This window comes from Sceloporus undulatus, chromosome 5, assembly GCF_019175285.1.
Source record: "Sceloporus undulatus isolate JIND9_A2432 ecotype Alabama chromosome 5, SceUnd_v1.1, whole genome shotgun sequence".
In the NCBI taxonomy this organism is placed as follows: domain Eukaryota; kingdom Metazoa; phylum Chordata; class Lepidosauria; order Squamata; family Phrynosomatidae; genus Sceloporus; species Sceloporus undulatus.
Window position 1 is genome coordinate 123,286,064 of NC_056526.1, and position 20,347 is coordinate 123,306,410.

At 38.8% G+C, this 20,347-nt stretch overlaps 1 protein-coding gene across 5 annotated transcripts in view; it reads right to left on the reverse strand.

Annotated features, from left to right (window-relative positions):
• Positions 1-324: 324 nt before the first annotated feature.
• Positions 325-20,347, reverse strand: part of DLC1 (DLC1 Rho GTPase activating protein) — a 295,066-nt gene continuing 275,043 nt past the window's right edge. For all 5 annotated transcript variants that reach the window (XM_042467912.1, XM_042467913.1, XM_042467914.1 and 2 more), the window contains 9 exons: positions 18,183-18,359; positions 15,208-15,367; positions 14,105-14,303; positions 11,364-11,577; positions 9,951-10,065; positions 8,869-9,087; positions 6,496-6,713; positions 5,875-6,048; positions 325-5,096 (listed from right to left, as the gene is read on the reverse strand). In XM_042467912.1, coding sequence (XP_042323846.1) covers positions 4,976-5,096; positions 5,875-6,048; positions 6,496-6,713; positions 8,869-9,087; positions 9,951-10,065; positions 11,364-11,577; positions 14,105-14,303; positions 15,208-15,367; positions 18,183-18,359 — 1,597 coding nt within the window. In that variant the 3' untranslated portion in view covers positions 325-4,975. The remainder of the gene's footprint in view (positions 5,097-5,874; positions 6,049-6,495; positions 6,714-8,868; positions 9,088-9,950; positions 10,066-11,363; positions 11,578-14,104; positions 14,304-15,207; positions 15,368-18,182; positions 18,360-20,347) is intronic.

A 20,347-nucleotide genomic window follows, 5' to 3' on the forward strand; every position in this document is an offset into this window, starting at 1 on the left:
AAAGTTCAAGATAAATATAAAAACAGTACATTAAAACACTATAAAATACGATTAAAGTATATATCTACATTAAAAACCTTCCCTGATTAAGCATTAAAAAGTTTGCTTAAATAAAAATGTTTTAATAAGAATGATTCTATAACTTTTCTACTCATACAACTGGAAAAAAATGTTGTGGTTGGACATTGCCTGCAGGGTAGATTTGGCCCATAGACCAATTTCCTGGCCTGTTGCTTCTTCCTGGCTTAAACATTGTAATCTGTGAGAATTTAGGAAGTGTAGGTGATATAAAATGGAGCAGAATTCAAATGTCTCACAAACGTAAACATTTAATAGTGCATTTATTGATTATGTTTTGTACAGACATAATAATAGCAAGTTATAAACTTTTTTCCTTTTACTTAGACCTTAACTGTATAGAACATATTTACATGGTGGAGGGAAGGATAGACAACTTGAGGTACACACATTCTGCCTGCCCCCCAAGAGTATCTGAGGTATAAATACAAGTATATTTTAAATAATTACTTTCATGCTTTATCTATGTTTGGACAATAAAGTGTGAACAAGTATACATGTTTACAACAGGATGGTATATACAACATACATATTTTTACACATTTAAACATGTAAAAAGTATACAAAGAATACACAAAGTTTCCCTATTGATGAGAAATACTATATGGTGCAATCCTTAACACAATTTGCCTGGTAGTGAGGTCCACAGCTACCGCAATGGATTTGCTGCTCAATAAATGTTTTTAGGCTACTGTTGTAAGGATAGCATTTAGTACAATTTTGTCTGCAAGTCACATCTGAAACAATCCTGATTCCTGGGTAGCGTCTCTTGCAAAGGGCTTCATCTCTGAAATTGTTATAGGGAAGCTAGAATCCCTAGAGAGAAGCTAAGATGGGGAATGTTACCCCATGACATTTCTTACAGCAAGTGGACCCAAACTTTGCAATGCTACTTTTTTCACCACAAATCCTATAATCCATCCATCCATCCATCCATCCATCCATCCATCCATCCGCATGGCACCAGGCATGATGACAGAGGGATTTTGGGATCCGTAAGTAAAAAAACATTAATTTGGCTAAGCTGCGAGTAGATCAACATACAAAGAAGTGCCCTAGCCTGGCCTATGTTCCTCATTGCAAGTTTCCCTGCTCCTGAATCCTGAGCTGATCTGAGCAAACAAGTTGTGCTGTAACACACAAAGAGGAGAGCATGAGCACAGAGGAACACATGAAAGGCAAGGGACACAAGTAAGACATGCTGACATGAAAACAGGACAGGCAAGAGTGCTATTGCTAAGAATTCTACATCACGTGTTAAAACACCACAATTCTTCATCACACATACTATATATACACTTAAGTAACACTGAAAATGGTAACAAAGGGCTGGTTCCAGCCATGCCTCTGCCTGAAGGTAGGGGAAAGTGGCAACTTCAAGGTTGCACACTTCTTTATGTGAGTCAGCAAGATGGAACTATCTGTCCAACTTTTCACACTATCTTTGGTACAAGACGGTATCTCAGCAGTCATCTCTGGCTGCAGGGAGAAGAGCAGGGATGACAAAAAGGCAGGGTTTGAAGGGACAGAGTCCTCCAACAAGAGCAACTACAGATTTGCTTCATACAAATACACAAACCAATCACTGCCCACATTACATTCACACTTTACTCACACTGGTTCAGTGCATCTCTACACTAATACTGCATCTTTACACTGAAGCACGATCCTTATACAGGAGTGCCATGTGGGGTTTTGGACATGGGAAGACAAGATTCACAGCCACAGTCAAGGTCCTGCTTTTGGGCACATATTACCCACTGAATGGCAAGACCAGTGTTATTTTAAGATCAAGTGTTATGCTTACTTTATCTCATAATAACCAAATATTTAGTGGCTGCTGAAGAATAGTCTCAAATGATCAGGAAGAGACCAGTGGCCCACTCTTCATTCCCACTTTGTGCTATTTTTTTAAATGGTATCATTCTGTGGCCAAAAGGATGTCTCCTGCACCCCACCAAAGATTTTTGGGGTTCCTTACTAATACGCACTGCACATTATATTATGTTGGAAATCTTTTGTTGCATGTATTTTTGTTTTTAAAAAATTGATTTTTCTGGAAACACTTGACAATCTACAGTTTCAAAGTGATAAAACAATAACAGCAGCACAATTCTACAAATATCTGACCAGATATCATTAATAACTTCTTATTGCTATCCTGGCTGATGTAGCACATATTAATAGTTAACAGGTCTGCGGTTTTCCTTTGAAAACTAGTGACCTGCACAATGGAATGTTCCATCCTTTGAAGCCTCTGTTCATCCTAACTTGCAGTTTTTCACATTGTGCCACATAATCTGATGGCAACGAACAACATTAAAAAAAAAAAAGCTTCAGAATCTCTGAATATTTTGGAAGTTTCTGCTCAAACCATGTGAGGAAGTGAGGTTATATGGTTATAGTAGACTGGAATATACCTTTAGATTCCCAACAACAACCATTACACTTTTTTGAACTCTATAATCCTCCAGTTATGACAATATCCAGTGCTATATTTGAATTACTGAAAGCAGCTTCACTTCTATTCTTGTGTCACTTGTTTTCTGTTTATTCCTATGAGAAGCATTCAGAAAGATGACTTTAATAAGATTCCTGTTTGTTACTTTAGCAGGTGCTGAACTATACAGTAAACAGCAGCCATTTATTAGGTGCGTCGAAAAGAGAGCCAAACATCAGACACAATGAAAAAGAAGGCCCACTGTTTTTCAAAATACAGGTTCAGTCTCCCTTATCCAAAAAGTTTGGGGCCAGAAAAGTGTTTTGGATTTTGGAATATTCATATATACAAAATGAAATACTTTGGAGATGGGGTCCAAGTCTAAACAAGAAATTCATTTATGTTTCGTATATACCTGATACACGTAGTCCAAAAGTAATTTTACACATAACATTTTAAATAATTTTGTACATGAACAAAGTTTGTTTACAATGAGCCATCAGAAAGCAAAGGTTCACTATCTCAACCACCCATATGGACAATTGAGGATTTTGGAGCACTGATAAAGGAGACTCAACCCTGTATGTATTTTTTCCCAAGGGCCATAGTTCTCAGTCATTCTCACTAAGACAACTAAAATTCTGGGTGCTGTCACTTTCGGCATGTTCAGTGTTTGAAGCATACAGGCATACCTCAGGTAACAAGTTAGATTCACTCTGAGAGTGAATCTTCTTTTTATGAAGGCTTTTGGACACAGATGCCTGGAAGTGGGCTCTTTCCCATTCAAAGGAGGAGAAAATCTCCCAGTGGCACCAGCCCAAGAGGTGGATCAGACAGGAGACTTTAGGATGCCAGCAAAGGTTTACTGGAACTAAAATTTTTTTTTATAGTCAGCCCTTGGTATCCACAAATTCCTTATCCATGGATTCAACCATCCACAGCTTGAAAATATTAAAAAAAAAAATTCCCAAAAGCAAACCTTGATTTTGCCATTTTATGTGAGGGACTCCATTTTACTATACCATTGAGTAGCTACAGATTTTGGTATCCATGGGGAGCCTGGAACCAAACCCCAGTGGATACCAAGGGCACACTATATAGTACACAGTAGATTAACTGGGGGAGAGAGACATAGGAAGTGGTTGTAATGGACTCTCAGAACCCACTCCCAGTTCAGTAAGCAAAGTATAGGACAACCCCTGATGTTCAAGCTTTTAGTGATTCATCCTGAGTCTTTCAGCAGAAGACTCAGAAATCTTTGCTCCTGTAGTGAGCCAGAGTGAGATGTATGTGGTTAAAAAAAGTCAAAAACAGACATTCCTATGTTTTGGAAAAGGTCTTCAACCGGTCTCTAGAAGATTAATGTTTTTGTTTATTTCCTTTATATTTTGCTCTGGTGTTAAAAACCTATCCCTCTTCTTTCTATGTTATATCTGCCTTTTGAACCAAATGTTTAGGAATATATCTACTTTGTTAACTGAGGTACACCTGTATATTCAAGATATTTTAAATGAACACCGAAAAACATGAAGCCTGAGCATGGCAAATAGATATTTTATATAAGTGGACCCATGGGGAAGTTGTGAATGACTGTTAGTTTCCTGCAGTAATGAGCTCATATCTGTCTGGTTGTAATTGCTCAGGAAGCTTTCATATTTGTGCACATACAGAACTACTGCCACTGCAAAAGAAATATGTTGAAATGCATTGGGCATTTTAAAAATTAAGTCAGTCACATCAGCATTAGGTGTTCTGCCTTTTTTCTTCTTTACCATATCAAGGAAGTCTCCATTTTCCTTTTTTTGAAATAAATGAGAAATACAGAACCTAAGAGTGAAGATCTGAAGCTTTTCATGGTCAAGGGTTCTAATGGAACATCTCCTTCACATGTTAAAGTCTTTCCAATTGCTTCCAAGTGTGCCAGACACTGATACTTACTGTTCTGTTTTCTAATACTCTGTTCAGCAATTCATACTTCTACTTCCATGCAAACCTTCCTTCACTTACTTTAGCAAGAACCCACTGATGAGTGCCAACAAATCTAGTGGATGAAATGGTCCCTCAAGAAATGGCACACAGATATACACATAAAGCTAACATTATATACGAATGAATCCTTTCCACTATATTCCAGAAATATATTTATGTATTAAGAGTTTTGCTTCTCAGAAGCAATTCACACTGTTTAAACACACACATGTATAACATTACTTCTTTGTTTTAGTTGCACCATCCAATATATTCCAGTCAAGGCCTACACTATAGGCCTAACACCAACAGGAAGCAGCTTTAAAATGTATGGTACTGCCACAGACATTTGAGTGAGAATGTCAAACCAAACACTCCTCCTTCAGGACAAGCCTTAACAGGCCACACTGTGATCCTTTCTGGGGCACACAATCAACAGTTCCTGAAAATATCTGTGTATGCCAGTGAAATGTTGGTTTGCTTCGGTTGTCACCTGGATTTTCCTTCTTTAGCCTCAAGATTCTGATTAATGAAAGAGTCTCTGATCTTAACCACGTCTGTTGCACACATATGTCCAAAAGCCTTTGTGTACCAGTCAGGCTTATGGCCCCTGTTTTAAAGAAACAGAGCAAATGAAGCTGGTAATAACTGCCTTTATTTGAAGGGACAAAAATCAGACAAGCATTCCCAAAGCAGGAGTCTATATCAGAGGAAAAATGGAATTCTAACAAGGGAATCACATTTTTTACAGCAATGACTTTTACAAAATCCCATGTCACTGTGCAAGTATGAGTAAAACATGCATGCAAAATAAATAAATAAATATTTTTGTTAAAAAAATCCAGAGCAACTGTAAATCAGGAAATATACAGTGGTCCCTTGCCTTATGCAGGGACCTGATCCGGACTCCGCCACGTAATGCAAGTTCCGCCTATGCTCAAGTCCCATTAAGAATAATGGGGCTCGTGCATGTGGTGGCGTGAGTGCTGTGGTTGCGCACACCATTCATTGAATGGCACAGGGCTTCCAGCATAAGCTGGAAGCCATGTAAAAGGTGCCCGCGTATGATGCGGGTGCACTGTAGTAGTGCAGACACCTATCACCACTGGTTAGTTATCTTTCTACATGATAGTGTGGTCCTTCAGATGTCATTGTACTGCAACTCTCAGTGCTCTTACCACTGCTTATGCTAGGGTTTCTGGAAGTTGTAATTCAATGACACCTGGATGAGGGCACATGATCTCAACATACACAAGAGGAAGGGGAAAGACAGCCAATATGGCACTAGTCGGCATTGCAAACTATCATGTGACATGGCAATAAATATAGAGGGCTGGACAAGCGCTCACACATAATAGAAGAAGAGAATAAATGAAGAAAAAGTTTACCTTAAATCAATTCTGCACATATAGGTGAGTTTGGATTTTCCCAGGCCACAGGGTTCAATGAGATACCTGGACAGGAGCACATTTACTCTGACACCAAGAACTGGAGCACGACCATGGTCCACTGAGGAGCTTAAAAGTGCACAAGCTCCCTTAGATAAGTTTTTCCTCCAAGTCCTGTTGAAAACAAGCAGAATTTTATAAAGGTAGGGGAAGGATTTTTTTGGCTATTTTTAGTCATGATAAGCAGCAAGTAAAAATATATTAAACAAAATGTGGTTGAAGTCCAACATCTCACCAGTGTAGAATAAATATCTGCATGCAGAGATACACTATGTCAGATTTAAACAACACATATCAGTGAGTCGGTGCCATTGTGCAAACAACAATGCACAATTGCAATGTGCAACTAGAATCCTCAATGTGCAATGTTGTCTGCACAACTTAGCATGCATATGTCACTAACTGGATGTTGGCCAGTGAAAGATCGCATGGATGCAGATATCAGTTTAAGGTGGGAAGGGGTTACAAATATTAAAGAAAAAGATGACTCAATATATGTGTGAAGATTGTTATTTTTGAGCAAGTTCTTCTTTCTGTTTTATTACAAATTTGTAGGTTTACCTGAGGACTACGTAGTCTCTGGCAGGGTGTGGCGCCATACTGTTTTGCACATATTGGTAAACATCCGTTTGGCTGTCCAAAGTTTCAATCACTTTTGCATCTAAAAGATCTTCATCCCAAAGATGCTGTTCCTTAAGTATACGGCTTAAGACCTCTTCAGGTGTTGCAGGGATTTCAACAGTGGATTTCCACAACCGTAGGGGTGGACCCTCACAAACCTAAAAAACATTGCCATGGGGATCTGAGTTATGCTCTAGTACAGTTAATAATCTTAATTCAACAACTCTTTGATACTGTTAATCTTTAAAGACTACCTTCTTAATTGAGCCAAGTTGAAAATAAAATGGAGGATCTAGCTGGCATTTCATCTCTACCCCTTCTGATACAATGGTAAAATTTATGGGTTGGCAAGGGGGTTGGCAAGCATAATTCATAAAGTGACCCAACAATGACCGGATTAAAAAGGGTAGGGTGCTTGATTAGTGCAAGGTGAAATTCTCTATGTAAATAAAATGAAGAAGCCAATCTTGCACATGATAAACCCAAACCACAAGTTTAGAATCCTCTATATTTAGGAATGAGCAAAGCATGGCCCAACATGTGGCAAAAAGGAGGGTTTTGTGGTCCTCAGCCCCTTCAGAATCTCCAGAGCCTTTTCTGCCCCCCCCCCCCCCAAAGGGGGGGGGGAAAAGCAAATGAAAGGGTGCTCCTGGAAGTTTCCAAGTGTGACATTTCATCTTTTAAATGGGTTGCAAGGCTATTTTCATTTTGCTTTTTGGTAATCTATGTGGTCCCTAGAGGATTCGGTGACATAAAAATGGGTTTTGAGTCTGGCACAGTTGCCCACCCTCTAAACTATATCATAATTCAGAGAATAGGCAATTCTTCCAGGTTTCTTCTGGGGTTTCCATGAGCTGCCAAAACACCACCTTCCTCTAACCATGCCACAAACTTCGAAGTATAATAATAAATAATATAAATAAAAGCTTTATTTGTATACCGCTTTTCCTTCTTGATCAAAGCGGTTCACAATATGGCAACTGTGTGAAGTAGATGAAAGTCCACTTCCGGTTTTGAGAAAAATAAACAAATGTGTAACAAAATAGGGGGATCTGGGGCTACATCTTATGTAGAAGTCATTTTGCCACTCTGGAGGTAACTCTTCGATTTTTTAAAATCAGAAGAAGATATGTTTGGGAGGACTTTTATAGGAAAGAACAGGCATAAAAACACCTCTGAGGTGCAAGCAATACAGTATCTACCCCAGGGGTTAGCTACAGAGGCCTTTAAATAAGAATCCCTTCCCACAAGATTTCCTTTCAGTCCCCATATTTCTAGCACTGCAGTAAGTTAAAACTTCTGTTGATCATTTAGAAATACAGTTTACGTATCTAAAGGAACAGGCAAATTACAAAGGAAATGCTAACACAGTAAGTATAAGAGTTCTAGGTGCGGATGATTTTGAAAGCCCCATTCTAGTCAATTCTAGGAACTTTGGGCCTGAAGGAAAATTTCCTGGGGTGGGGGGCAAAATTCTCATTTGGAGAAGCAATGGCCACATCCCACCCCTGTAATGTGGTACCCTGCCATTAACCATCTTTAACTCTTTCTTCAGTTTTTTTTAATGAAGTAAAATAGAAAAGTCTAAAATAAATGAAGGTGTCATGCACTGGTTAGCATATAGTGTGAAAAGATCTCCATGCTGCAGAAGGTACAGTATAAGAAAAACCATGGATGACATCCGAGAATTACTGTTCAAATGTATAAGCTATGACACTTGTGGAAAATATTTGACAACTTCATCCTTCCTGCAACTTTCTTTTTTCTCAGCTGTTGTCACCACAAAATTTGTATCTGGAAGGAGAACAAACGCAGTGGTGGTAGCACTGGAACAAGGCTGAGAGTGTTGCTTTCTGAATGCTTATTGCACTTATCAGAACAGATTACTGTTACCTGAAAACTTCTGATTATATAGTATTTCAACCAATGGCCTGGATATATGCTGGCAAAGAGTTTAAATTCCATACTGCCTTTCCACTGATTTCCATACAACTTTTTGACTCATGAACATTTTACTAATAATTTTAAATGATTTAAACATTGCCTCCAGTGTAACATTTTGCTGGTAACCAAATCAGCAAATGTGATTTCAGCTCAGTTTGTGTCATATTTTTCACTTTTGGGAAGAGCTCCAATGAGTCATTATTTACATGTAATCTTTTTTCCAAGCTTAAGGTCATTTCCGTTTCCCTTCTTCAAAATGCATGTCCAGGGTGGTTTCCTTTTCTTTCTTTTCCCTCACTCTATACAAAGTGCCTTTAAATCTATGCATTACTAATACCTAACAACAATCTTGAAATTATGCCCAAGTACCTTCTTGCAGGCAAGCTCAGCTTGCTCAGAGGTGGAACAGCTGACCCAGCCTTTAAATTTATCTTTAATCTCCTTGAGCAAATCATCCATACAGTCCTGGATGTAAGATCGATAGTCTGCAGGCTCGGAGTTATGAGCCTTCCCCAGTTCCTCCAAGCTCAGAGGTCTAAGATCTTGTTCTGTATAAGAATTACGACATCTGCTCATTTCTTCAGGGATCTAAGAATTGAGGAGTTCAGGGGGAAGAGGTACAAGAGGGAGAAAACAGTCAGAGATTCACAACTGATGACATTATCTCAGACATTTAGAATATTTTATTTGTGCTGTTGGAGACTCTAGGCAATGTGTTCACTGATAATTGCTGGCCTAAATCTGTTGCTTGGGAAGTATCGTATTTTGTATGTCTGAGGTAAAGAACAAGATGCCCTGAGTTCCACTTACAAGATTTCAATTAAACTGATAGTTGAATCTTCCTTGGACAGTGAAGGGGCAATGTTTTCACTAGAGGGCAACAAGATGGCTTAGGACTGGGGTGGGAAAACTATGGACCCCAGGGTTATTTTTATGGTGCTAAGGTCCCCCCCCCCCCGGGCAGTGAAGAGTTTTTCCACTATGCCCAGAGCCCCTATGTACCCTATAGGGATCAAAACATTTTTTTGCAAATTAAAAAAAAGCAATTTAATGACCCAAAATGCCCTCTAGAGGCCCAGGAAGGCCCAACAATATGGTGAGAATGTTCCATGTCCCCTACAGGGTGTTTGGGGGAATTTTATTTTCTGGAGCAGGTGCAATGGGAGCTGCGGTCCTTCAAGGGCTACTGGATGGATAATATAGCTTCCTAGTCTTTTACAGCTCAGGCTTGGGGGTTCTGAACAAGTTGCATGAAGTAGACTACTTTGGCGAACATCCGAGTGGCTGTCAGCTTCACCCACCATCTGCTCCCTTCTGCCCAATGTCTGGACTGGTCCTGCCCTTTCAATCACGTCCCACTAGCTGCCCAATGGGACACTATGATGTCAAGAACAGAGCAAAGAGTTCAATGCAAGATATTAATAGAAATAGATTTATAGTGGAAAAGTCACCTGGAACAGCTTCTTGCACTCAGCAATCATGTGTCCCAGGCCTTGTGTGGCAGCCAAATTCTCATTTAAATCTTTCTGATCAGGTTTTCCTAGACTCTGCTTCCTCTGCATCACCCTATTAAAACACAAATTTAATTAATGGTTAGTGGGAAGGCTGGGTACAATGTATTGCTGGCCCAAGATACTCCTTTATATGAATATATAAATCTGAAAGTCTTAGGAACTCTATTTAAATGCAATTTGCATCTTAATTTTGGGCTGGTGGGCTGAGAGGTGACAGATAAGTCCCTTGAACAAATAAATAAAAATATTCAGTACTTTCTGTCATTTATAATAGAATGTCAAGACCAGGAGCTTATGATTTCCCATTATACAATTATAATGCTATGATTCCACATTAACTGCCATAGCTCCAACCTATGGAATCCTGGAATCTGAGATTAGGAAGGAGTATTTAGATTGCTTATCCAGAGAGCTCTTGTGCTTCAGCAAATGCTATCACTTCACCAAACTACAAACCCCAGGATTCTATAGGATTCATAGTAGTTAAAATGGAATCATAGTGCTACATCCGTATACTGTAAAAGGGCATCCATAGCTTGAAACTGTTACTTTTTGGACTATGGTTCCCACTTGTGCTGATTGGGTGGGTTGAGAAGTAGTAGTCCAAAAATATATTTTTTCTAAGACTTTCCAAGATCTGTTATGAATGAACATAGGATTTTCAGCGTCATCAGGGGCTGGCCTGAAGACAGAGTGCCCTCCCTCCATAACTGTCATCTTTCGGCCGTTGAGGGAGAGAGCAGGCCGGCCCAGTGTCATCAGGGGCTGGCCTGAAGATACAGTGTATCTTAATTGTAGATTTTTCTTGTACTGTTATATAATTTTCTTGTACACCGCTATGATCTATTTGGAATAGCGGTTTATAAATAAAACATATTATTATTATTATTATTATTATTATTATTATTATTATTATTATACATACATGTTCACCTCTTATCAAATCAAGCAATGGTATAAATTTATGAATGATTATCATAGTTATAATTGTTTTTGTTGTGTGCCTTCAAATCCTTTCTGACTTATTGCGACCTTAAGGTGAATTTATCGGTGGTGGTGGTGGGTTGTCTGGGAATGAGGGTGTGACTCACCACAAGTCACTCAGTGAATTTCCATGGCTGAGCAGGGAATTGAACTCTGATCACCACAACTGTAGTCCAATGTTAAAACCACTACACAATACTAACTCTTAGTTATAATTACTGCTGTTTTATTACTCACAATGCTGTTCAATGGAGACCATTTACACAAATGCTAGAGTGATTTTGGTTTTGAAGGGGAATTCCAAACATTTAAAAAGAAAGAATATTTTAAGTACTTCAACAGCAAGGCCAACAGGATGAGACTTACCTTGGTGAGGAATTTTCCCTCTTCAGGGTGTTCAAGTGGAAAAGAGAAGGTGCTAAGCACACAGCAAGGTTTGTTGGCGTCATCTGGTTTTCCTTCACAGCAGCCGTGACGTCACTCAAAAAATATAGGAGGATCTGTAGGACCTCTCTGTTCTCATCTGGTAGAAGCATAATGGCTGCCTTGATTGCCTGGAGACGCTGGTCCTTTGGCACATCTGCAGAAGATTAGTAATCCTCTCATCAACTCATTGATTTTCCATACATATAGCATGAATGCATCCCAAAGCAAACTCTAGTTTTAACTATTTTTGACTCCAGTCTGCAGTGATTTCCTTCAGCGCACTGCATACCATTCATGGCAAATGAAGGTTTTTGGATTTTTTTGGTCAACAGCTTAACTGCCCTCAGGTATTTCCTGCCTAGCAAGAGACTCAACAACGCTCCAAATATTCCAGAGTTAAATTTAGAATTTAATTTTGAGAGCCACACACTTCTGCAGACCTGCAAAAAAGGACCATTAAATTAGATGGGGGCTTCTCCATTTTATGAACATGGGTGGTGACGGATACACAAAGAGTAAGCTCTGCTAGTTTGGGCTGCAAAAGAATTCATGCACACCAATTCCTCAATCATGGAGGCAATTAAAATAAATAGCCCTTAAACTATTCCCAACTTTGGCACCACAAAATATCCAGACAGACCTTCAATAAGCGGAGAGCATTGCTTCAGTGGACAATTTTTTAGGAATGGAAGGTGGCTATAAATCACACAACTCTGGGCTTAAAAACAGAAGAAAGAGTGGTCAGGACAAATTCTTGACTTTTTAAAAAAAAATAAGCCCTGCATAGTTGGAGAAAACTATGAGAGACTGATCCATTTTGTTGCTAATTATCAAAGAGAATTGGGAATGTGACAAACATGAGGGGGGAATTTAAATACAGAATTTAATAAAATGGAAAGCCAACATTAAAAATGAAAATACCAGAAAAACAAACAAGCAAATAATTATTGCACACAAAATCACAGCACCAACTTATACACACATGTGCAGGAGCACATGCACACACATTTAGGGACCATGTATAAAAATGCATAGCTGTGAATAAAACTGAAATTATTAAACACCTGCATACACACGTGTGTATATATATGGAAGAAAATTGCAAGTGGCATCCAAGAGACTATTGCACTGGTTTCCAAACTGTGTAGCAAGCTCCTCTTGGGGAGGCATGTATGCCTTAAAAAAAGGCACAAGGCAATTCCTTCTTCCCTTCAACAGGCAAGACATGGACAGGCTGAAGGTCCCTGGTAGAATATTCTTGCCAATTCACAGTAAATTTGTGGCAAAGGCTCCTCCCAACTCCTCCAACTCGGCCCACCTTAACTCAGGAAGAATGGGTGCTATGTTGTAATGAAGTCTCTCTTCCCCCCTTTCTCTGTGTAAGAGGGCTCAGAGGGAAGTCATTCTATTCCTTTTTCTAATATCAGTGTTGGATTAATGCCCCAATCCACATATACAGCCGTCCCTCCCCATTCACGTGGGTTAGGGGAACAAGACTTCCGCGAATGTGGAAAATCCGCAAATAGGGTGAGCCCCTCCCACCTCCTCTTCCATGCTTAGGACAGCTGTCTCAAGCATGGGCAGGGCCAGGAGAGAGCTCGTGAATAACTAAATTTACGAATGTCAAGTTTGCGAATGTGGACGGACCACTATACTTGCACACAGCAATTGGTGTCATGCATGGGACTCTATGCAAGAATCTCTGTATCCTTTGCTATACATGGGGATGGGCAGCCTCCAAATGTTGGACTGCAGTCTTCATCATCCCTCACTATTATCTCTGTTGACTATATGTGTGCCTGGGAACTGAGATCTGTTGAAGGAGCTCTCCTTTGTGTCCCATACATATATGTGGGAAGACATGGAAGAGAGATTCTTAGTTGTGACGTCCTATTTATGGAATAACTTCTCCTCAGATTGGTCCCAATGTTGATGTCACTTCATTTCCTGGTTGAAAAATGTATTTTTATTAAAGTTTTTTGGGGCCAAATTGATTCTATCAAATTTGCACATTATTTTATTTTAAATTGTTTTAAGTTCTTTTACATAATCTGGTTTCAAGTGATAATGATTTAGGATATGATTAACCTTTTAAAATTAGTTATTGTTATTTATTGTCCTAAATTTATTTTATTGTACAGAGCTTTGATAAATAAAGTAAATAATTAGGGCTGATAGGAAATACATGCATGAGCAGAATGAGGGCAATCGCTTACCGATGTCTGATTGGTAATTGGTGCTAGGTTGTTTTGGAGCAGAAATTATAGGATGCAGGCCAGGAAGTTTGAGAAATATTAGACTCATCCACACCATGAATAGTATTGTCAGTTTTTGCCAGGCAAATAAGGGCCCACTCCACGTATTTACAAAATAATAATTTTTTATTAACATAAATGCTAATACAAGTTGAGTATCCCTTATCTGGAATGATTGGGGACAGACAGGTTTTGGATTATTATTATTATTATTATTATTATTATTATTATTATTATTATTATTGGAACATTTGCATATACATAATGAGATATAAAACCAAAAAGCGGGAAGAGTCCACAAGGGCTATCCAGTCCAAAATATCAAACTACATGTTGTTTTTAGCATATTAGTCTGAGAAATTATGTATCTAAGAAGACATATTTAAAGATGACTAAAAATGAAACTGATGAAAATCCATGACTTACACTGGTAGATCTGTAAGAAAGTCTCTGAAAGTTTGTTGGTCAGGAGTGGTTCTGGGAGATCACGGAAGTACTGCTTCAGCATGTCAGCCACATCATATGCAGACTGCCCTTCATAGCTGACCTTGCCTGTTGAACTTTCATTCATCTGTCGTAATGCCTGGATTCTTGACTTGACCCCAGATTTTCGGAAAAGGCCAACCTACTTGGCAAAAGAGAGATATACACATTATATAGAATAGATTATTTAGGTTCTTTGGTTTGCAATTAGATGGTGGATGTTCTCAAACCCAGGTTTCAAGGTGGCAGTAAATCAAATTCAATGCTTTGTTTTGTGAAAAAGTAGCATATGTTTATAGTTCTTCTATCTTCTTCCATATCAGACTGAAATAGAAGGTCACATGTTTGAAAATGGTGAAGGGTCTGGAAGCCATGCCCTATGAGGAGAGACTTAGGAAGCTAGGTATGCTTAGCTCGGAGAAGAGAAGGTTAAGAGGTGATATGATGGCCTTGTATAATATTTGAAGGGATATCATATTAAGGATGGAGTCAGCTTTCCGGAACAATAGATGAAAGCGACAGGAAAAGAGTTTCCACCTCAACATTAGGAGGAACTTCCTGACAGTAAGAGCTGTTTCGCAGTGGAACACATTCCCTCGGAGGGTGGTGGATTCTCCTTCTTTGGGGGGGGGGGGATGTTGGACTGGATGGCCCCTGTGGTCTCTTCCAACTCTATGATTCTAATATTCCTCGTATTAAAAGTACCTGGGAGGAAAAGTGTTGTATAAAATTTTCTTTGACATCCTAGCTGTCTAAGTGTAAGAAGTTTACCCTTATGTGGAAGAACATACAGACAAGTGACTCCCTTTTCTCTCTCGCTTTCCTGGAACATCACCACATATCTTTCTTTGTCTGATACTCTAATAAGAGAAGGAGGTAGGTAGATTGACAGATGACATTATTTTGAGTTTGGGATTACAATTCAGTTCTCAATGTATTTCCTTGACCTATCAACACAGTTCTCAAAAGCAAAGAGCTAAACAAGAGCATTGGCGAGAATTAACTTTGGGGATTCTGGAAAACAAGAGTGGAATAAAGAATCCAACCTGATCCAGGCAGTGGTTGCGAAGGTATCGCATGGCTTGTTGAATGCTCTGCGGAAGAGGCTGTCCTGTACGTTGGACATTAACTGTTAAGGGAACTCCAAACACATTTCGGTCTTTATAATCTGGGACTTTTATCCTTTTCATGAACTTTGGCACAGCCCTGCAAAGGAACAGAAATAAGTGTGATAAAAGCTGACAAAGTATCAAGTGTCTTTTTCATGTGCATGTGTTGTCTCTCTCAAATACCCACTCTACATTTCTATTTCCATCTGTGGGCTGTGGAAGGAGGAATGTCAGAAAATATCTCACTTGACTGAGAATAGCAGTATGGAAAACCTGAATTAGAATATTCTGCTATGTTAAGAAAAGGCTGTCAGAAAAGTCCCTAAAAGGTAAGCACAATATTACAGAGTAGAACCCTAAATAGATTTTAACTGATAGTTTTGATCAACTGTTTTTTTAATTAGTCACTTTAATTTTTTTAAAAATGAAGCATGGAATTTATTGCAGGTTATATAAAGTTTCCAGGCAGCCTCTCACCAGGCACTGACCAGATGAACTCCTTTCACTGCAAGACTAGAGGTTATCACTCGCTATGAAAGAAAGCTTTTTTTTTGGTTTTTGTTTCCCTATACAGTAAGATATTTAAAAAGCCTCAAAAATTAAATGCAACATGCTTTAAACTGAGCTTGGAAATGTTACCTTTCCCCCTCCAGGAATTATTTTTTGGACTTGTAGTCAAGAAAAATATTGTTCTTCATGCTCTGCCTTTAACTTGCTGTGTCACCAGTGTGTAAAGTTTTTTTAAATTAATCTTCCAAGTGAAAATTGAATTCCTGTGTTTCTTCTGCCAAGGGGGCTTGGTCTTACCTTTAATTTATCTACGAAATGTAGAAATCAATTCTAGCCAAATTCTCATATCAACACAGGCAATGTTTTGAAGTGTTGCAATGAACAGAATAAAGTGTGTTAGAAAATTATCACTATATTACCCCCACCATGCCACACAGGCATTTTAGATGATTTAAAGAAGTCTATTGCATTAGAATTTGGGAACCATCAGGAAAAATGTATCTTTACTTAGGAATGTACAAAGGTCATGCATCATCTGAGTAAGAATGTGTTTAGAAGAAAATGGCAGCCAACATTTAATTTAATAATTAATTATATAGTAAACTTTTGGCACAGCCTGTACACCAACTAAGTGATGAAACCTTGAGGATTGCCATGTCAAAACAATTATGATGATCACATTAAAAAAAATATGAAGATACTGCTACAGAATCAATTTATGCATTGTATCACTAAATAGGTGGATCATTTCAGTTTGCTAATTTTGTAAGCCCCGATGTGCCAGACCAAAAGGTATAGGGCAGTATGAGGGTGGCCATGTCAAAACCTGTAAGAGTCAAACACAAATCTAGCAGTCAATGACCCTTTATAATCTTGCTTCTTTAGGACTCTTAGGAAAGACAGACATGGGAACAATGAGCTTTTTGTATGTTAACCACTTGCTTTAAAAAGCCCTCAAACCCACTTCACCACCCACCAGCCTGTGTCACAGCAGGAAACTGATGTAATACATTGGTTTTTGCCAGTAACAAGTTTTAGTTTGACAAGTGACCTTTTCAAGAGGCCCATTCCCCCTCACACACCACACCTTCTTTACCCACTTTGGGTAAAGGTCTTTCCATTGGTTTCACCTACTAAGGAATAAAGCCTACCCTAAGAAATTCCAGAGCCCTGCCATTTCACTTAATAAAATTGCTTTACACTTTTAAGTTGAGTTCAGCAAAGAAGCAAGTTAATATGTGAAGCAGGATTAGGAATGACACAAACCAATAAAATTCTAAACTTACAGGATAGCTATATAAACAACATTTTTTGGCTTATGAATGACTAATCTACCATACAACCATCCCACCTCATTTATGTTTCCACAAAGCTTAACACAGAACGTTATTGATATAAGTATATGCTTAATTCCCATTCCATCAAAACACATGGCACTGGAACGTAACATTAAAAACAAACACACATCCACACATCCACATACATTACGATGTCCGCTGAGAATCTGAAGCATGCAAGGATAAACTGGGCAAAACTTATTTTTGTCTTTCAGAACAAACAACTTCTGTATTTAGTAAAGGATCCCATAATAACAGCTTTTGAACAGGAAAAGCTTTGAAGCTGAATTTAAAATATTCTCAGCTAGTCCCAAGGAAAAGAAGGAAGGGATGAGACCAGATGGAGAAATAGTAGTAGAGCAGACTGCTGCTATTTAAAGAAATAATACTTATTTTGCACTTTTGGCTACCATATATTCCCATAGAAACAGCACTGTTTATCAGGCATTAACATTTTTATTGGCATTTTTATGATAGAACATGTTTACTAAAGGACCTAAGACTTATGTATTACAACATAACCTTAAAAGTATTGCAGTCTACCACATACAGTTAGGCAGAGAGCTGAATCTAGATTTATGCACCTGCAACATGGTGCATGGGGTGGGCTGGCGATCTGTGGTTTAGACTACTCGTAGATTGCCACACCCAATATTATTCAATAGCGGTGCATGCAAGTGGATGTGCTGACTTGTTCACGCAGACATCACTGCCATGGAATAACATGGGGCATGATCACCCACATTTTTTACCATTCACAGGGCCCACAAGAACCATACTCTCGCTGTATATCTGGTTGTGCTGGTGCCATGAGGAGGAAAGAAGAGGGAAGTTTGTTTCCCTCAGCTTCACTGTTTTTTGGGGGGGGTTTTTGTTTGTTTTTTTAAAAATCTGGACCCAACCCAATAAACCACTGCTCCCAAATTGCGGACTATTTATACTCTTTAGATGTGTGAAAGCCCAAGTCTGTGCATCATCCTGTGTATTTTTTTTAAAAAAGGAATTATATATATAAAAAAGTTATGACTAGTCGAAGATCTGTCAAGGATGTATGCAGCTCCTTACCAGCTGAAGCCATGTTTATTTGAAGGTGTGTATTTCTCCAGCAGTGCCGTTAGCTTCAAAAGGGAATATTTCTGCAGCAGGTTCATCTGTGCCACGGACTGACAGTCAATCTGCAATGATGCTGAGCTTAAGCTTGGTCGATGGGAACTCTGAAAGCTGTGCCACCTCATTCGGTGCCTTATGGAGAGGGAGAAAAGTCAGCAGAGGTTTAATACCACAGACAGGTCAAAGTTATACAGAAAAGTATCATAACATAACATGCCATAAAGGAGTGATGAGCCACACTGCACCAACATCTAGGTGATGTAAAGCAGAAACATTATGAAAATTGCTGCACAGAGTGCATAACAACATATAGGGTACTGGATGGCTAAATCGTCCTGAGTTCACTGCACTTAGATTTTACTGGTAAGGGTCTTCAAGATCTTTATAAAACCTTTATAAAACCATATGCATTCTCCCTGCTAGCATGAGGCAATCCAAATTTGATTGCTTAGCTATAATGAAAGAATCTAGGAAAAGGAGCCATGAGACTGGAACTCTTGCAAAATAAAGCAGAACAAATCAGAAGTAAAAGATATATGGCTTAGAGCACTCCTGTTTTGCACTACACACTGAAAAGGTCTAATACCATTCAGTGTGTGTGTGTGTGTGTGTGTGTGTGTCTGTCTGTCTGTCTGTCTGTCGACTTTCTCATTAGGTATTGCATGGAGAAAAAATCAGAAAATTTCACTCAACCAATATTCAAAACATTCCCTTCTGCCTCCAAGGTTGAGAAAACATGACTTCATCTATCACCCTGCCTCCTGTAGTCCTAGTTCAGCACTCAAACTACTGGACTATGCTGACTTTTTATGTAAGCTACTTCATGTTTTTCATTTCTTGGGAGTATATATTCCACATGTGAAAGCAGGGCAAGAATGGGTGAGAAAGAGAACTTTGTAAGAGTATCTGGTACCACATAAGTAGATTTCCTGCTCTTTTGCCCTTTCTCATCCCTTGGCTTGTCTCAAGCAAGATGCATGGCAAACACCAAAGTTAAGTATTGCAGCTACTATTTGTGGCATTTTACAGCTGGATTAATTGTCTAGATGTGGCAAGATTCTTTTGGGCTATGCCAAAGGATGTAGCTATAATCTTCCATAATCTAATGAAATATCACCATACATATAACATGCAACACATACAACACTTGTAAAATCCAAGAGAAAATCCAGGACCTAAGCACTCTCATGGTTGGTAAAGAATTTTGATCTCTACAACAATAAGAAAAGGGAACTGTGATGGCATAAATTTGATTTATATTTCACCAACAGGACTCCAGCCATTATCAGTGGCTACATCTCTTCACACTTTTTAACTCTCCACATGGGCAGCAGTCTCAATCCAAGTGAGAGTCCCAGTTTCCACAATTTTAATTGGCAAAGAATGATTCACTACAACAGATGAATCATCTTTGGATAATGCAACTGAAAGTATCCAGTCTGGATCAGGATCTTATTAAGGGCAAAAAGAAGGCAGGGCTTTTTTTGTAATCCCCCAACTAGGATCCCAATCCAGAGGCCACTTGTATTTCATTTTGAGGAGAAGAGAAAAACCTCCAGCACTTCTAGTTACTTGTTTCAAAAATCCCTGTGCTAAATGACATATTTTTCATCCAAAGCCTCAGAAAAACTTTTATTCTTCAGGGTTTTAAGAGCTGTTAAACAAATTTTGCTTATCCAAATGTTTTCTCGGCAGATTTTTATACTCTTAAGAGGTGTTTTTCTATCATTCTACTTTTTTAAAATAGTAATCACTATATTGCTGTTATCGTACCATTTTATAAAACCTGTTATTTCAGATTTGAGGAATGTTTACAGAAATACAAATCAAGTAGCTCTTAATTATTCATTCTTTACTAGATATGATAACAACTGCTATACAGAGCTACATGACCCACTTATATCAGACAATAGGTGGGCAATCCCATGCCCAAGGGCCCCATGTGGCCACCTTCTTGGTAGTTTGAGGCCTCCAGATCACCCCACCAAATATTTTGGTGTAAGAAAGGAAAATGGGTACTCTTGAAAAACTCTATGGATGGTGATTCCTCATGACTTGTTCTCTCCTCAGCATTTTTATGAAGCCAGAAGCTAAATTTATGGGGTGTGTGACCCCAGTTT